This window comes from Pangasianodon hypophthalmus, chromosome 13, assembly GCF_027358585.1.
Source record: "Pangasianodon hypophthalmus isolate fPanHyp1 chromosome 13, fPanHyp1.pri, whole genome shotgun sequence".
Classification (NCBI taxonomy): domain Eukaryota; kingdom Metazoa; phylum Chordata; class Actinopteri; order Siluriformes; family Pangasiidae; genus Pangasianodon; species Pangasianodon hypophthalmus.
This window is the reverse complement of record NC_069722.1, coordinates 23,212,481-23,232,632: the sequence shown is the minus strand read 5'-3', so window position 1 is coordinate 23,232,632 and position 20,152 is coordinate 23,212,481. Positions and strand designations below refer to the sequence as shown.

At 37.0% G+C, this 20,152-nt stretch overlaps 1 protein-coding gene across 3 annotated transcripts in view; it reads right to left on the bottom strand.

Annotated features, from left to right (window-relative positions):
- Nucleotides 1–644: 644 nt before the first annotated feature.
- LOC113546983 (transcription factor COE3) overlaps nucleotides 645–20,152 on the bottom strand; it is a 99,446-nt gene continuing 79,938 nt past the window's right edge. Inside the window, exons 12-16 of one of the 3 annotated variants that reach the window (XM_026947122.3) lie at nucleotides 14,035–14,100; nucleotides 13,386–13,560; nucleotides 9,074–9,259; nucleotides 6,776–6,865; nucleotides 645–5,401 (exon numbers count right to left, since the gene is read on the bottom strand). In XM_026947122.3, coding sequence (XP_026802923.1) covers nucleotides 5,370–5,401; nucleotides 6,776–6,865; nucleotides 9,074–9,259; nucleotides 13,386–13,560; nucleotides 14,035–14,100 — 549 coding nt within the window. In that variant the 3' untranslated portion in view covers nucleotides 645–5,369. The remainder of the gene's footprint in view (nucleotides 5,402–6,775; nucleotides 6,866–9,073; nucleotides 9,260–13,385; nucleotides 13,561–14,034; nucleotides 14,101–20,152) is intronic. The other 2 variants (XM_026947121.3, XM_026947123.3) reach the window with 2 other exon arrangements.

Below are 20,152 nucleotides of genomic sequence, written 5' to 3'. Positions count from 1 at the left end.
GCTGTAACTTTTTTTTCATCCATTTTCTCTTGCTTTTGTTGACAAGAGTGTGTCACAGCCTGAGTGAGAGGTTATTGATCGTGATCTATAAAGGCTAAAAAGGGCTGTTAAAGATTTCACATTTAAACTGAAAAAATGGTTTTGTTACTCATCAAAAATCTGGTCCCTCTCACTAAAATTCTGAGAGCTCCTAAATAATAATAATAATAATAATAATAATAGTAATAATTTTATTAATACTGCTTATTTATTTGTTTGGGTTCCTGTCTTATGTTTACGTTTTGTATTTTAATACACCTTTTTTTAGGGTCTCACTTTGTTTCACCTTTCAGTTACGTTTTCATTTTTTTTTTTTCGTTCTTTTTTTTTTGTTGCATTTTAACATCTTTTTGTCTGAGATTTTAGTTACTATGGCAACACGACCTGGAATTCACTAACTAAAAACCACAGAGCTTCTACCTCTCAAAAAAAAAAAAAAAAAAAAAAAAAAAAACAGTGATTATTATATTAAATTGCATTTAATTAGTTATCTTGGTTTTTTATTGCATTTTTATTTTGTTCTCTTTGTATTTTAACGTTTTTATGTCCGCTTATTTGATTTTAATGGCTCTGTTAAACGCTGCTATAAAAATAAACCATCTCATCATTGTTATTGCTGTCATTAAGACATCCATTTTTTTCAAGCCAAATGTAATCTTTATTAGTCTGTTTCTGTACAAAAACCACGGTATCACAGAAAAAAAAAAAGAAAGAAAAAAAACATGCATTTATGTACAGCACATTTATGTGTGAGAGGAGACGAAAGGGTTCTCCTCGGTTCTAAAGACATTAATTAAACATTGTGCTTTTGATATACTTTCAATATATTTCAATATTTCACAAAGATCAGAAAGCAGTACCTCTACCCTTTTCAACATCGGGAAAGAAAAAGGAAAAGGAAAGTCAAACCCGGCGTTCTTACACCCTAAAACGCAACACGATGACAGGATAGACAGGAAGTGTGTGTGTGTGTGTGTGTGTGTGTATGAGAGAGAGAGAGAGAGAGAGAGAGAGATAGAGACACTGAACTTGTGTTTGTATAATGGCTCAATATGTGACATTTAACGTAAGTCTTTTTCACACATACAGAACATAAATAGTGATGACTTCAGTAAAGTATTCCAAGTTCTTCTCATTGAGTGATTTAAAGGCAAAACCAGTACACTTTTTTAAAAAGATATATTTCATGTACTCACTCATCAACTCCCCCTAATTTTTTATAAGAATTTACATCTAAATTGACCTGTACATATATTTATTTATACCTGCACCGTTAGCGTTCGGTTTAAAATCAGCCTCGGAGACGACGTCATATGAATAAAACCTTCAATAGAATCTGAAAAATCCGGTAAAATAAATAAATTTATAGTCACAATGATTTTATGTATTGCATTGCATATTGATCTCAATGGGTGACATTGTAACGTTTCTTTTCTACACAAGGTGTTACAGTGCATTCTCGGAAACGGAGCTCGGAATTATCATTTTCGACCTCCGTGCTTTCCAAGCTACCAAGCACGAAGAAAAACCGCAGACGCCTCCATTTTTGTCTTTTGTTAACAACAAGCTAGCCAGCTAACTGTGATGACTGATGTATATTTACTTCTGAATAGTCAATGTTATAGACTTAAGAAGCGATTATGTCTGTCTGTTGATAGGTCTAAAGCAAATACATGTATAAACTGTAAGAAGGAAGTGCTACTTTGTTTACTGTTGATGCTTTGAGCAGCCATTTTGATTTGACATCACTTGCTGAACTCAGAGTTGAGGAGACCGTTCTGAGTTCCCAAGTACGAATTTCCCGATTTGTGGCCATTTTCTTTAGTTTTTCCTAACTGGAGGATGGACATTACGAGTTACGAACTTTAGTAGAAGGGTTATCGTAACAGGTGATGGATACGTTTGTCCCTATGGCAACGGCTGCAAATTATTTATCATTGATTACACTGGATCTTGTCATTCCCAAATAAATAAAACATTACACTGCTCGCAGAGTAAAACAAAAATGCATTTTTTATTACAGAATTAGCTAGCTGTTTTGTTGTGCGGAAGATGTTGGCATAAGTTTTAGTTTATAACTTAAGGCTAGGTTAAAATTATGCTACTTGTTGCAACCGTAAACTCGAACATAGCGGACATTTACTTTCAAACTACAGTTCTACAATTTACTAGAGAAAGGGTTTCTTACCCAAGTTTCACCCACTGAGATCAATGTTTCCAATATAATTTTAAAAAAAAAAAAAAATCTGCGCAGTGCGATACAATCCAAACCATTTAAATATCCCAAACTATTAATGTAAATGTATTAGTAAAGTTTTTTCTAGCGCAAGGCTTCATTTATGTATTGTTCCATTTAGGTAGTTCAATGTAGAAACTCAACAAACAAACAGTCGGAAAAAAAAAAAAAAAAAACATCTATAGACTGTCAGGTGACCCTTATCAACTTATTAGCTAAATTTAAACAATATGTCAACAGTTCATTTTTTTACACCACAGCTCTGTTGAATTCTTGATTCTGATTGGTCAGAGGGTGTTGACATTTAATGTAACAGTCAGAAGTCAAGCTGTAACTTTAATTTAACTTTTCTGTTAAATGGCTGTGGTGTAAGAGGAATAAAACACTTTGTGACATTGATTCTTTTCCTATAACTGCACACCCCCATCGTGTTTTATTCCTTACATAGTTACTTACTGGTGATTTTTAGTAGATTATCTATCGCTTCATTTGGATGGTCCAGGTTAGAGGTCTTGATGTCTAGTAGAACATCCCTAACCGTCCCTCCTCCTATCACAATGTCAAATTCAGTTCATGTGGACTCTCCTGATAGTTTTCATGGCATGGTTTTGAAAATCTATTGATAAGATGTTTCCAGACAGTCTATAGATGGTTTCTACATTGGACAATCTAAATACAGTGATGCGGTTGTTCTTTATCCTTCATCTGCTGAATAAATCATAAGGAAACCCACTAATGTGTTGGGTAATTAATAAAGGTGGTTATTTTTTTTAATAAGGTGTGGCCACAAATTAATATATTAAAGCTATAAGTTTAATATATTATAATATTATATTACTTTTTATATTATAATACTATAAGAAACCTATAGAATTATATAATTGTAGCCACAAGAACCTAATCAATTATGATTAATAATATTACATTTGGATGCGATATGGATGTACTATTAAACAACTTTTTTAGCCGTTCCAGTCAAATAATTAACTGGATGCTACCTATTAAATATGACTTTTCACAAATTTAGTATTTCGTGGCTACAACGTAATTCATGACAATGAGATACTTAGTTTGTGGCCTCAATATTCTAATTCATGGCCGTTCCAAAAAAATTAAAATAAAAATAACCACCATGCCACCTCAAAGGCTCCATGTGTACCCAAGGAGAGTTGCTCTTTTCTCTACTGAAGAAACTCTTTGTTACATCCAAATAAAAAAATTCGCAAATAAATCTGAAGGAACTTCATAATTTCACAACTTCCACTCTGTATTCTGGATTTCAAGTGATTTGCATTAAATGCATTTTGCATAAGTAATTAATGCAGGTTGTGTGCAATGATGCTAGCAATAACATCACATGTAGTGCTCCAGTTAGTTTTCTGAGCAATGTGTAAAATCTTATAAAACTGTATTTTTCATATTTTGTACCTAAATTAATATTTTGCCATCTTTTCAACAATTTGTGTGTGAAAAATTTTAACCAAGTATTAAATTTATGGCATTGGACCATCATAGTGGGACAAAATTCAAAATTTGATTCTCATCTATTTTACCCTGCCGTTTTTCCCACGTCCAGTCGCCTAAACACCACTGTGAGGCATCCTGACGTGACCTTAAAAACCTAATTTCAGAAATAATCAATCACCCAAACCACATGATGAGCAATCATTCATCTCAGTCATCACCAAAGTAACAAAATGAACTCAACGTGTGAGAATATACTGGTGCATATTTGTGGAACTGTTTTTTTGTTTTACCCCTTTTTTTTCATTTAAGTTTGTTCGCTAAGATACATTGCTCTTGTGAGTGCCCCAACGAAAACAGTGCAGTTAGAAAGAACAATGAACGTACATGTTTTTGTCACAAGAACTCACAGGACGAGGAAGGCGAACGAGAACACAAAATGCTGTTTACAAAAAGAAAAAGTTAAATATACAAATTAAAAAGTGTTGTTTTTTTCCCTTTACAAAAGTGGTGGAGAGTACATCCTGCTTTAAAAAAAAGCAGGTGACCTGACATGGAATTTTTCTGTGTTTTTTGTTTTGTTTTTACAAAGAAAAAAAAGGTTGACTTTTCACACTTTTTTTTTTTTACAAGATCTAAAAGGTATTAAGACATCAAGAGATATGTGATACTATAATTCAGGCCTAAATCACCAAAGAAATCTCCAAACATACTTTTTTTTTATAAATACATACAAAAAAAATTCACAAGAAGATCAACAATAATGTCTGGTACCTAAATGTGAATAAAGTTGCAGAAAGCATTCCTGGTTTAAATCTAGCAATCCACACACCTGCGACTCTAATGTACCTACACACTCATGGACTCGTCGTTCTAAAAAAAAAAGAAAATCTTCAAGCTCAACCCGGCTGTTGTGCATCTGTATCAGGTTAGTAACATCATTCTTGAAGTTATGTATTTATGTCAATGGTAGAAAATGAACATGTAGTAGAAATTTATGTTGGCAAGACTTCGTATGAGCCGATGAAAAATTTCACGGTTCATGTTAGCATAAGAAGTGGGAAGAAGTTAGCACTTGTAGCTTTCCTCATGTCTCGCCCTGGCTTTTACTCTTTTTTTTTTTAACGAGCTTATTCCCTTTTCCACTTGGCTCGCTCCATCATTACATGATGAAGTTCATGAATATGAACTGAAATTAAAGCAAGATCAGCTCCGCATGCAAATAAAAAGTCTGGAGCCGAGCCGAGGGTCACAGCTGCACGTTTCCAAACTGTTCAGTTCACGCTGAAATCATCTCAAATCCTGTAATCTAGTGGCTTCGGCTGCCGTTCTTTGCAAAACAAGTCCCAGAAGACGACGATCAAAGGGGACTCAATCCAACAGAAAATATAAACAAAAGACATTTTGTTAGTTTTTATCTTTTTTAATGCACTTTGTCCAGGTTGTCCAGGTTGTGGAAAAGATTTCCTTGTTCAAAAAAAAAAAGCTCCTCCGTTAGATGATGGTGATGATGATGATGATGATGTGAGGATATTTACTAAGATGACGTGTGAGTCGGTGAGTTCTTGAGAATCGTGGAGTTTTATATTCATCAGGGGAAGCTCAGTGAGCACAAACTTCTCCTCCTGCTTCACATGGGAGGGACGATGAGACCGGCCATGGCTGCAAAACAAGACATAAACACAATCAGCGACCAGCAACACACCTCTGGTTAGTAATTTTATTTTTTATTTAAAATACCTTATAAGTCTTTACTTGTAAATACTGATATAAGACCATGTCCTAATCCAATGTAGACAGATTAAAAAATAATAATAATAAGCTATCTACCAAGTAATATGCAAACCAGCCCGAGATTACAGGAATTAAGTGACAGGGTCACATGACTGACACGTGATCATTCAAATTCAATAGTCTGCAGTTCCATCAAAAATAAATGGTGTCCATAATTATGTCTTATATAATGCAAATATTCCAGAAATATCAAATAACAAAGCAGTTGTTTAGGGTGAGATCATCTAGAAAGTCAACCCATGGAAATTTTTAGTTTAGTCATCTAACTAAACATAGTTATAGCCCAACTCTGAGCTTGATTATACATGTTATTATATATTAAAGGTAACTTTTTTACCATATTAACAATTTAACATTTTTATCAATTAAATCACATCAAAATTTGTGAAAATTCCAAAAATCTAAATCTTTAACTTATTTAAAGTAAAAAAAAATGTATTTTAAATAACTATATTTTTGGGGGGTAAATATGGTTATGGATCAATATTTACCTAGAAGATTTTGTGAAAGTATTGGTAAAACTTCTTCTTTTTCTTAATTTGACATTTTAAATAAATAAATGTAATTAATTTGTAAATTTCAAAAAATTAAATCCATTTTTGTTGTATAACTCAAATATTTACTATTACAATAATAGATTATAGATTAGGACAGAAAATTAGAAAATGAATTTTCTATTTAAATTAGAAAAAATCAAACAAGATTATAAAATTATAGTTATGGATTAACTTAATTTTTTATTCATAAATTAGAATCATATTAGATGCTATTACTGTACTATACTATACTATTCTACATGTAGTAGTGATTTTTTTTTTCAGCAATAAATTTGGGGAAAATTGTGGATCAACTTTCATCTAAATAATTCTGTGGAAATTCAAAAATATAAAAAAAATATTTAAAATAAAAAATTATATTCTAGGTACTAAGATAAATCCATATCACAGTAATAGTTTGGGGGAAAAAATATGGTTATAGATCAACATTAACCTTGAAAATTTGGAGAAAATTAAAAAATTCAGTGTAATATTTTTTCATTTTTTTATACATAAACATCAATAACTATTACAGTGACAGACCAGGAAATAAATCTCATAGTTATGGATCAACTTTGACCTTGAATATTTCTGTACGGTGTATTTTTCTGGTTTGATTAATTTTTGTTGATTAGGACGATATAAGCCTAGGTGCTCTAGGATCGTTCTCATTGGCTGAGAGGCAGGAGAGGGGCGGGGTGCTCACCCTGTAGGCTGCTCCCATTGGTGCTGGTGCAGGTGGGGGGCGGGGAGGTCTGAGGCCGCACGACGGGGGCGAAGGCGCTCTTCTGTTTGACTGCAGAGATCATATGAACAGGAGAGAATGAGGAAGAGGAAGTGATGGAGGGGTAGAGGGAAGAAGTGGTGGATACAAAAAGGAAAATGCAAAAAAAAAAAAAAAAAAGAAGATGATGATGAAAAGGAAGGATGAAGGGGGGGGTGACTGAAACAGACACACATGCACGTGTCCACACACACACACACACACACAGAGGTGAATGAATGAGTGAGTAGGTGATCGGAAGGACGCTCATGCTGGTTATTAGGGCTTGGATGAAGTGCAAAGGGACGACTGGAAGGGAGCAGGAGGATGGGGATGCGAGAGGATGCTACCGGAATGGCAAAGTTGATCCATAACTTACATAATCCATAAGTTACATCTTTTATAGTACATCACACATAATTATTAAGAAATAGCTCCACATTTAACACAGCAATAATGGAAAAAAAAAACAGCTTGTCTTTCATCACACTCACACACAGATGAAAGAACAGAAAGGGAAAAAATCATGACGCCAAACCTGGATTCTCATTTTCTTAGAACAAAAAAAAAACTACCTGGTGAATCTACCCACAATTGTGTTTAAGAATACAGATTAGCCGAAAGCACATTCCTCCTTGAAATGCTAAATCTATTTTCCCAGCCAAGTCTTCCTGCCTCGCTTGCGCTAAAAGCAAATGAAATAAAACCCTGTCGCTTTGCTCGCCGCCGTGACTGCCAACCATATGCCAATCAAATGAAACACGAGAACTGTGGACAGAATATATGAACTGAGTTACAACAACTCAAGTACTTAAATGCACAGCTGAATTACCCAAGAGGGCGTATTACACATTCACCCCATTCCGACGTGCCGAAGTAGAAGCATGTTGTTTGAATTTCATGCCACTGACGTATAAAGGACTAAATTATAAACCAATGTGAAAGAAGAATCAACACTGGCAGCTAGAGTTCAGCAAAGACAGCAAGCCGCATGACAGGCATGTTAATGTGTTAGTGAGGATGAGGATGAGGAGAAAGATGAGCATGAGTGGCAGCAATTAGTAATGGCGAGACTTTTTCAAAGCCGAAACCGTCTCTTCCTCTTCCTTGGACTGTACATAGACTTTGATTCCAAATAACTCAAATGTTATATGACTCAAAGTAGATCGACTAAGAACATCAGAAATGGTACAGATCCAATCAGATATCAGATACAGCCTGACATTTACAGATAAATTACATAACCGCACCTTTACATCACTTTACACCACACCAGTACATCACAACTACATCTGTACATGTAAACTACAGCAACAGGTATAGACTACAACAACACATAGTACCAAATAGGCTAGAGAAATAATTGTTCTTGTATACTTTGAAAACAGCTGTATAGGTAAGGTACTGGAATACCAGTCCTGGCAGACTATCAGTAGGTCAACAGGTGAAACACTGGAAACACATAGTATACACCTGCCCAGATAGACTACCAAATCCTCTGTGCAAGTTGACTAAAGAAACACTTTTGCACCAGTTGGATAGAATATAGACACATCAGTATAGAATGAATACAGAAACACCCATGCAGATCAACTACAAGTAAAGTTCTGGAAACACTTATGCAGGTAGACAAAACCCCTGTGCCAGTAGACTAAATAAATACCAGTACAGGTAACACACTCGGATAGACTATAGACACATCGGTATAGGAAGAATACAGAAACACCCATGCAGATCAACTACAAGTAAAGTACTTGAAACACATATACAGGTAGACAAAACCACCTGCCCTGGTAGATAACGCTTACACCTGTGCCAGTACAGCACCACAACACCTGGTCAGCTAGACTCTAGAAGCATCTGTATAGGAAAACTACCAGTCGAACATGGCAACGCCAGGACAGGTAGACTAAAAAAAGCCACCTGCACAGTTAGACTGCAGCAACACTTGTGCAGATGAAGTACTGTATCCTGTAATATCTGTTCAGGAAGACTACATAAGCACCTTAATAAGTACAGCTCAAACTACTGCTGTACCTCTGTAGGTCTAGAGTTACTAAATAACTCAACAACACATTACCAAATAAGCACCCGGTACGCTACATCTTCACTTGTACAGGTAGATTTCTGCTACACCTGTACAGCAACAACTGTATAGGTATTCTACAGCCATGCTGCTATTGATCTGCTGTTATTGTTGCATTGTTGTTCCTGTATAATGACAGGTTTGTGTTCACTCACTTGCGTAGGGTGAGTTGGCAGTGGATCCGTTGAGGAAGCTGGGTGAACCAGGCACGCCAAGGTTGGTCATGCCGGCGGCTCCGTAGCCATTCATGGTGGAGGTGATGGTGTTGTAGTTGGACTGCTGAGGCGTGGAGCTCGGCACGTAGCCACGAGGAGACACACTGTTGGAGTTACGTGAATAACCTACAGCATGGGACACAGACAGCGGGCTTAGAACAGATTTTGTTATTTGAACTAAGTATGTTGTTATAGTACATTTTTATAAACTATGATAGCTGAATATATCCACTGTGGAAATATAGGCCTAACCAGGACACACCGTTCGGATGTATGTGTTGGGGGAGAGGAAAAAAGAGAATGAGAAAGAGTGTCAGTGCTGCCCTTCCACTTATCCTCCTAACATGTGTTTCCCATTCTCTCTGTCTCTCTCTCACTCTCTTTCTCTCTCTCCTCATGTCCTGCTGAATTTCTCAGCAGGAAGGCCATTGATGGAGTGCTGGCCTGCTGGCTGTGTATCAAGAAGAAACAGAGCGCCAAGACACACACACACTCATGCCTGAGCTCAAAATAAAGCCAAGCTTGCAGAGTCTTCACATTGTCCGAATCCTGAATACTGACAGGTGGAGCTGGACTATCTCATGTGTGTTCAGTAATCTGATCTGCTTCATTCTTATACAATGACAGCATATGAGGACATGGCACCTTGACGTCTACACATACCATCTCAGAGGTCATCGCATGGATGCTTACGCACAGAACAAGCAGTTAAGGCGAAAATGGATGTCATCATGCCTCACTTAATTCATTAAGGAGATGTTGAGATAATTAAATAATGCTTTAGAGATCTTTAGACATCTTTAAAATAATAGCGTGGCCAAATGGTTCCCCGAGATCAGCCAAAATGGGTGTCTGAACTTCAGGTCTTTAGTTCTGCACTTGAGGTTAACATGTAAGGGAAGCTATTACAGCTACTAGTTTAGCACTTCCTAAATCATCATAAAATGGTTACACAGTATCAGAAGCATTGATTTTGAATCATGATTTTTGATTATATTTCATCCCAATATAAGAAAATATCGCAGACTGCTACAGTAGCTGCAAAACTCTCAGCCGTTTGTACATTTCAATCTTTTGTACATTTATCTGGCCACAGGCTTCAGAATCCTCAAGGCTGCTATGTCATTGGCTGTCAGTAGTGTATACATACTTACACAATGAAATGTTTATAGTGTTATGTTTTTAAAAGGTATATGAGACTTTTGAGTAAAAGTGGTTGGCCGTTTGCAATGTAAGACAAATCTCGTCCTGTGAAAGTAGGTGCTTCCTGTACCAGTACTCTGCCTCTGGTTGCGAGACTAGCATAACACTTGCAGAGAAGAAACATATATTTTTAGTACTTTTTAACACAGATTTTTCAAAAGATCAGTAGCTTAGCAAATGGTTTTTTAATATCAGTTGAATCGTAATTCTTTAACAATATAAAGTAGCAGAACACTACAATACAGCAGGGAGTATATGCTAAAAAAAATTCCTAAAAGAGAGAGAGAGAGAGCAAAAGTAAGAGGAAATGAGAGGAAACAGAGCCAAATGTTTTAATGAGTATATATAACTGTAACACATACAGTACAAAGTATAACAGCCCTTGTGTGTGTGTGTGTGTGTGTGTGTGTGTGGTTGGGTGATTTTATGCTCTTTTCCCATGACCTCATGGGGTTCTGTAGGTGTTCTTTCCTGCCTGAATGAGGAAAGCAGATGAGCAGAAAGAAGGATGAGCAAGAAGAGAGAATGAAAGAGAGAGAGAGAGAGAGAGAGGAGAGAGAGAGAGGCATCAAGGGAATGCGTGGGTTTTTTTCTGTCTCCCTCATCTCCTCTCTCATCCTCTATCATAAACGGAGTGATCTGTTCATCTCTTTCTTCCTGTCAGTGAGAGACAGAGCTGGTGGATGAAGAGAACCATGGCTCCTCTGAGCAGATATTGAAACAATTTCCTTCTCACACACACACTTCCTGTTCTGTGTAGTTACGGGGACTGAATGTCCTTAAAATATTGTGTGGGTCTTTCACAAATTTGTTACTCATGGGACTAATTAAACCTGAGGTAATAATTACATTGTCCTCTATATTTTTCAATGCATTATCCTTAGGGGAAGCAGGACTGTAGTCCAGACAATGTCTACAGTCCCCAAGACACTCTTGTGTGAAAAGATATAAATGGATGAAAAAAATCACACACATATTTACAGTGTAAATCTTAACCCCTGGAACCTGAATCTTAACCTCAGGAAAATTAACTTTAACCTCAGAAACTTTAAGCTTAACTTCTGGAACATGACCAGACCTTAACCTCTGGAGCCAGTATCTTAACCTCTGGAAAATGAACCTTAACCTCTGGAACTGGTATATTAACCTGATCAGATTTAACCTCTGGAACCCGAATCTTAACCTCTGGAACCTGATCAGGCATTAACCTCTGGAACCCGAATCTTAACCTCTGGAACCCGAATCTTAACCTCTGGAACCTGATCAGGCATTAACCTCTGGAACCCGAATCTTAACCTCTGGAACCTGATCAGGCGTTAACCTCTGGAACCCGAATCTTAACCTCTGGAACCTGATCAGATTTGACCTTTGGAACACAAACAGACCTTAACCTCTGGAGCCTGATCAGACATAATCTCTGGAACCTGATTACACTAAATCTCTGGAACCTAATCAGACATTAACCTCTGGAACCTGAATCTTAACCTCTGGAACCTCATTACGCTTAACCTCTGGAATTTAATTATGCTTAAACTCTGGAACCCAATCAGACATTAACCTCTGGAACCCAAATCTTAACCTTTGGAACCCATCAGACGATAACCTCTGGAACCTGAATCTCAACCTCTGGAACCCAAAGCTTAAGCTCAAGAACTCTTACTCTCAGTAACCCAACCTTAATGTCAGTAACTTCTCAGTAGCTCTTTGGCACTTTTCATTTTGGGATCTGGTAAATGTCCCAACAGTGCCAAAGCTATCTTGTATGTCTTGGGAAAATTTGTTCCCCACAAACAACTAAATGCATACACACACAAGCACTTTTATGAATAGCTGTGTGTGTGTGTGTGAAGTGAGCAGGTTGTCAGACACGGTGTGTAAACACTGTGGTTTTTTTTTAATTCACATAGTGTCGTCTTCTGCATCTTTCCACTCATTAACAGCATCTCTCTCTCTCTCTCGCTCTCCCTCTCACACACACACACACACGCATATACATGCACGATACACATAACCCGCAAACAGATCCATGCGCGTTTCACGAGAGACGCTCATGATGAGTGGCAGCTCTGAAGCATGTGTGTGACAGGCATGTCAAAACAATGCGACTTAATCTCTCTCTCTCTTTCTCTATCTCTCTCTCTCTCTCTCACCCAACCCTCGTCCCAAAAATCATTCATCAAATCACACTGCAGGATCTCTCTCTACAAATAGATACGTACCAATATTTGGTTAAGCAAAAAAAAAATTGTCACAAAGTCAGCAGCTCGAAGAAAAAGTTAAAATGGCTGACAGGATTTTTACTTTACTTTTGCAAATAAAATAATAAACTCTGACTACTAGCTATTTTTTCCAATGCGTTTATTGAATTCATTGTTGTGGCTGAATCTATCCAGCTAGCTGTACTTCAAATCACAGGTTTATAATAATGCACAGTATCGTTTCTATAGTAACAGCTCATTCAGAGGGACTTGTACTTGCATGCTCCCAATATAATGAATAAACTAACTGTTGGAGATGTTTATTGTACATTTTTCAACATGGGAAAGTCTTATTATTTCTCTATAACAGTTATTCCTTACCTGTTAACTAGCTAGCTTGTAATTTTGCAAGCTACAGTATCATTAATTAGCTAGCTCGCACTAAAACAAACTCAATGTGATGTAGTTTTATCTAAGCCAAGAAACTAGGCAACAATTTCTATATATTTAAATTGTTTACATTTATATTGTTAGGTTGTTTATTGCTGCTAACTGCCATGCTACATTTCTCCACAAAGCAAAGGATTGCTTTTGATTGTTTAACAGATTTTTTAGAAACCGAGAAATGCTTTGTCATTATCTTGATATCTGTATAATCAGCTGTGTAAAAACATGAACAGTGTGTATCCAGTATTTAAACAAATACACACTCACACTGGAGTTATGAGTCTCTGTGGCCATCACAGTGCTGACATTTCTGATTATAGAGCTAAAAAAAAACACACATACACACACACACACACAAACACACACATACACACATACACACATACACACACATACACACTCACCCTGGTCAGCCTGCGTGGCCTCGGAGATGTTGACGGCGAGCTGGCTGCTGAACGAGTTCACTCCCATCATGCCCGAGTGCGCACTCGATCCGGTCAGAGAGGGCAGCTGGTTATGGCTGCGTGGCACGCTGTACAGAGCCTCGGTAAGATCGGCCGCCCGCTTCAGGATGATCTCCTTAGAGAAAGAGAGAGCGAGAGAGAAGACTTTCAACATGCAAAACTATTGGCACCCTTCATGAAAATAATAGTATTCCAAACGAATAAAAGATCTTTATTCAGTCTTTCAGTGACTGAAAATGTGTCTAGTTTTATTTTTATGCTTTTTTTTTTCTCCCCAAACAAAATATTCCTTAAGTAGTGCAAATGACCTGATTTGAATTTTTTTAGGATTTATTTTACGATATTTATGTATTTTCAATTCATTTACTGTTCTGTTAAAATTTAAATTTTAATGCAAAAAGTTATATTTATTTATTAATTATAAATCCAGCATGAAACTAAAATGATTTTCCAACATGCAGCGTTTTCCAAGTTTTTTAGTTCATTATGATCCTGAGGTTAACCCTATAATAATAACAATAATAATAATAATAATAATAATAATAATAATAATAATAATACATTCAGAGCCACTGTATTGCTAACATACCTGATTATTATGAGGCATTCCATAAAGAGCTTCCACCAGGTCTGCTGCTCTCTTTAACAGCACCTCCTGTACACACACAATCACACACAATCACACACACACACACACACACACACACATATATGCAGAGTTTAGCTAAACATTCTCCTCAAGTGCAACATGAATGAGCTGTATTTGCATTTTTAAATCATTGAAATCTCCTGTGTAATGTAGCAAAGTTTCTGTGACTTTTTTAAAATGTTTATTAAAAAAACTTTCGTACTCATTTAAATCAGCGACATTAAACCAGGTGACATACGGCTGCGGGACGGGGGTGTTAAAACACTGAAAGCATTAAAATGTAATTATTATCGCAGAGAAGACATGGCAGATGCATTGCTCCAGCTCGACGTGACAAAGAGGGATAGAAAAACAGCTGTCTGCATTTCATTTACACCACACACACACTCTAACCTGTTCCAAACATCACTGATTGCCATATTTATCTGCTTTCAAGTTGCTTATCTTTTCTCTTCCTTAAAGGAAAAGTTCAATACCAAAAAAATACCCATTTACACAATTTCCCCTTGAACCCAGTGTTTGCTTCAGTATTAGGTGAAAATTGAACTCACCCAAAATCTTTTCTATGCACAAAACCTTATATGTAGTGCCTTGCATAAGTATATACCCCCCACCCCTACACCCCCCCTGAACTTTTCCACATTTTGTAGGAATTGAAATGGAATTAATCAGGATGATGTGTCATGAATTTACACAAAGTGGCCCATAATAATAAAAAATCAATGTAAATTATTTACAAAACAATTGTTTCCTCTAATAATTGGTCCGTATTCAGAGTTGAGTTAGCGCGGATTCAGTACTGAAATCGCACACACTGTTTTTTCAGATCTCAAACGTGACTACAGAAGCGCTAGTCAGAAGTTACACGAGGGTTACAGAGACGTGCTTCATGATCTTTTGGAAACCATTTTGTTAAATTAAACCCAATTTACAGTGATTAATGTGATCACTATTCATGAAGCAAGATATTTGTGATATACCTATTAGATTTATTTCAATGCACGACATTTTTTTATTCATTCATACATTGGGTTGGTCTTTTTATTCTTTTATGCTACATTTAACCCTTTTTTTTGTTCTTTAGTCTGATTTTTTTCATGCTTAAAAGTTAGTGCTTGTGTTTACAGACATTGAAAAAACCCATCTCAGACGCTTCAACCTTAGAAGTTTCAAATACACATAGGCAATTTTAATGATTTAAGACTTAAGAAGGTGCGTAACACGATTCTGAATATGCGTAACTTTCTTAATGTAATTATTAGCATAACTTTTGACTTAAGTTTCTGAGTATGTGACTTCTGATGGTAATCCGTTGCACCAGAACTAATTTTGGGGTAATTTTGAATACTTATACTAATTGAATACTAATTTTTTTAATACTTATGCGATCACATTTTTTTATTTGTAATTAATCCCAATTCTGTCCATTTGAATTCCAGGTTTTAACAATGCAAAGTGTGGAAAAGGTCAAGAGGCGTGAATACTTTTAATTTTAAAAATTTTTTACAAATAATCGACTTGAGACCAAAGATATCGTAGGGGATTGAGTGAATTTGGAGAAAGATGGAAGGTGTGTATGTTGTGTGTTGTCAGTTTTGTATCACACTCTATAGGGCCAGGTGGATGAAATGATAGGAACTGACTCAACCTTGGGAACATTTGTGTTTTTGGGTAAATCCTTTAATGATGGCCAAAGGGGACCGAACCCCTGAAACACACACACACACACACACACACACACACATATAGCGCTACTAGAGACACACTGCATCTGTTTATTGAATTGAATTTCTAATTCTCTCTCTCTCTCTCTCTCTCTCTCCCCCCCAGGCTTTGTTCCTGTGCGAGCTGTGGCGATCGCTCTTTTAATAACAATAACACAGCTAATAAATAGCAAAACACACAGCAGTGCTGGGGGTGTCAGCTGTGGCCAGAGAGGCTAAACAACACACACACACACACACACACAATCTCTTCTTTCTCTCGCTTCTCAGCCCTTCAGTGTCAGAGCTGGTATTATGGGAGCCTCTGCTGGAGGTCTCTGGGGTATTGCACTGAGGTAGACCACACACACACACACACACACACACACACACACATACACACACGCACACACACACACAAAATTGTGTTGCTGTACTCGTGAGGACCGGATGTTCTCATAAGCATAATGGCATTTCAGGTTCATTTAATGGGGACTTTTTTTATGTATTATTTATGTAAGAAATCATTTGGAGTCATGCTGTTGTGGGAAAATAATCAACAGCAGGGTGGTGTGATGAAGTGGAGATACTGCTACCACCACGAAGTTGATTCTTTTCCTATAACAGCACATCACAAAATGTTTTATTCAAAATTTTTAGTACTTAATGAACATCATGGTGTACTTTTTATCTGTTTATAGTTACATTTAATGTTGTGGAACACAGTTGTTTTCTCTCCGTCATCATCTTTTTCTCTCAAAAATGCAGCTTCTCTCAAAAACACAGTGTGAAAACTTTCTCATTTTCCCTGGTTACAAAGCACTGACACTGGAGACTCCTTCCATAAACATTAAATAAACATCTGCTTACAAACATTTTTAATCAGTCTACTGTACAAGTCCCTGTGAATGAGCTGTTACTATAGAAACAATAACGTATTGGAACGAGTGCATTAACAGAAACCTGTGATTTAGAGCTGCACGACTGTCAGAGCTGCTGTTACAGGAAATTAATCAACACCTTCTGACCAATCGGTGCAGAGAGAGCCTGTATTTACAAACTTAAATCCAAAGTGGAGCTTTATTATGATTCGCATAATGATTAGCCTGAATTGCTTGATAATAAACTACTGAGGAAATTCTGATTGTCCAAGATGGCCGCCCACATATCATTCCAGCAACACAGTGAAGGTGGGTTCATGTTTATGGATGACAGGAAGTCACACCAAACCACATGACTAAGTCTAAGACTAGTCTATGAGTAACATCACTGACAAACTGGATGTGGTTTGTGGATGGAATTTACAGATTTTGGGTGAGAGACTTGTTAGATAGATTAGTTTCAGAGCTTCAGTGGAGGGTTTGTGTATAATTCTCTCTCTCTCTCTCTCTCTCTCTCTCTCTCTCTCTCTTTCTTTCTGTTTATGTCGTTGACTCATACCATCTGTGGAATCGTTACACGAGGATCATTAGTGTTGAGGTCATGTTTTATCGTGGGAAATATATGAGAGTGAGGAAGAGGAAGAGGAGGAGGAGGAGGAAGAAGAGCACTGTCTTTGCATCCCCCCTCCCCCATCCAGCCCCCTCTATATACACTATATGGAAAAGCAAAAAGAAAAAAATGGTTTCGGTTGTCAGTCTGTTCACACACACACACACACACACATACACACACATTATGAGTTAGATTATGTTACAATCAAACACACATACACACATTATGAGTCAGATTATAACATAATAGTTAGGATGCTCTGTGAGGTGTGTGTGTGTGTGTGTGTGTGTGAGTGTGTGAGTGAGTGAGTGTGTGAGTGTAATCTGAAGCTCAGTGTGTAAAGTACAATGCTGTAGTTCTCACACACCAGTAATGATAGGCTTGTACAAGCTCCAGCTGTTCCACTCGTCCCTTTGCTACTCATTCACTATCTCTCTCACTCATTCACTATCTCATTCCTTCTCTCATTCATTCACTATCTCTCTCACTCATTCACTCTCATTCCTTCTCTCATTCATTCACTATCTCTCTCACTCATTCACTATCTCATTCTTTCTATCATTCATTCTCTAACTCTCTCGTTCATTCTCTCATTCATTCTCTAACTCTCGCTCATTCTCTAACTCTCACTCCTTCACTATCTCTCTCACTTATTCACTCTCTCATTCATTCTCTAACTCTCTCACTCATTCACTCTCATTCCTTCTCTCATTCATTCACTATCTCATTCTTTCTATCATTCATTCTCTAACTCTCTCATTCATTCTCTCATTCATTCTCTAACTCTCGCTCATTCTCTCGTTCATTCTCTAACTCTCGCTCCTTCACTATCTCTCTCACTTATTCACTCTCTCATTCATTCTCTAACTCTCTCACTCATTCACTCTCTCATTCATTATTTTATTCCTTCTCTAACTCTTACTCATTCACTCTTTCATTCACTCTCTTATTCACTCTCTCATTCACTAGCTCCCTCACTCATTCACTCTCTCACTCATTCACTAATTCTCACTCACTAACTCTCTCTCTCTCTCTTACTCACTCATTCTCTCTCTCTCTCTCTCTCTCTCTCTCTCATGTCTCTCACCCGGTTTCTTCCTCTCTCTCCCTCTGGCGGTTGTTCACTTCATTAATCTCCATTATAAAGCAGAAGTTAGTTAATGTCTCGGATGCTTGGCCAACGACACCCTGCCATGCACCCGCTGCCACCAACACACACACACGCGCACACACACACACACACACACACACACACACACACACACACATCGAATGCTAATGCTATGTTTACATTGTTCACAATAGTCTGTTTTCATTAGGCAGTGACAGAAGTGACAGCAAAGAGTAACGATCCCTACAACCTCTCTCTCTCTCTCTCTCTCTCTCTCTCTCTCTCTCTCTCTCTCTGGTTCCCTCTCAGTGCATGTGTGTGTGTGTGTGTGTGTGTGTGTGTAATCAGAGCACGAGCCACTTTAACCACTTTAACCAGCCAATGTTTATGAGTGTAAGTTTATATCTGCCAATGATTGCTACTTTTTTTCTTTATTTAAGAATGACACATCATACTTTTTATCTGTTTACGGTTACACTTAATGTTATGCAACATCCGCAAAACTGTCCCTCTCTTTCTAAGTTAATACTACTACTACTACTACTACTACTACTACTAATAATAATAATAATAATAATAATAATAATGATAAACACAGATTGTCATGTTACCAATAATCACAAAGCATAAACTCTGACTTTACCTCTGACTGTTACAAAGCACTGACACTGGAGACTCCTTCCATAAATGATCAATAACTTCACCACATCATCAACTATATATATGTTTTTCTTTGTTATATTTTGAAGATTTGTGTCACTGGCGCACTTTTTTTTAGCAGTTTTTGTTTTAAAATCCTGGAGTAAATGTAATGCACTTTGTATTTTGAGTATTTGGCTAAATTCATAAAAATAACCTACTTTTGAAGACGGAAATATTAAAATATTACAGTTTATGATTTATAAAATGAGTCTGCATTTTGCAGTTTGTGTTTTTACTTTTTACATTTTCCTTGCTGCAATATTTGACATAAAAGATGTAAAAACTGTCATAAAAAACTTAGAGAATTATGTACATTTAAAAATTATTATTTATAAAAATTACATATTTCTATATAATAAATAATCCTCCAATTGTATAGATTTATTTTTATTTTCTTTTATTAACATTAAACCTGGTACATTTATTATGGTATCTTTTAGTATATTATTGAGTTTATATTTTTTTCTATTAAATATATTTTTCATCATGTCAATTATGAAACCAAACTAAATTTCCGTCAAATATTTCCAAACTCTGGTGAAACTCTGGTGTCTCAGTACGGACGAGTCCCAAATCTGACAGCTGTAGTGTGCAGTGGTAGTGAAAGTCTAATTTGAACAAGTCCGGGTGTGTTTTTCGCTCTACTCTGAGTGTGTTCTCTCACTGTATCATCACTCCATATCTCCTGACACACACACACACACACACATCCTCCTTTCTCTCTCTCTCTCTCTCTCTCTCGGATTTCTGCACTCTTCCTTTCCAGGGGCTCAATTATGAGAGCACGGCTTTCTGGATCCACCGCCTCCGGCAAGACAGCTTTGCCGAGGAGGAGCTCACCGACAGCTCCCTTAACAATGATAAATCTCACACACACACACACACACACACACACACACGCACTCACACAGAGCATAAACCCACTGATCACTAGATCACATAAGAGAGAGAACAAGTGCTGCAAGATATCACTGATAAGGAAGTGAATAACACACTAGGCGGAGAAGAAAACAGAAATCTTTCACTCACACCCACACACATGCACGCA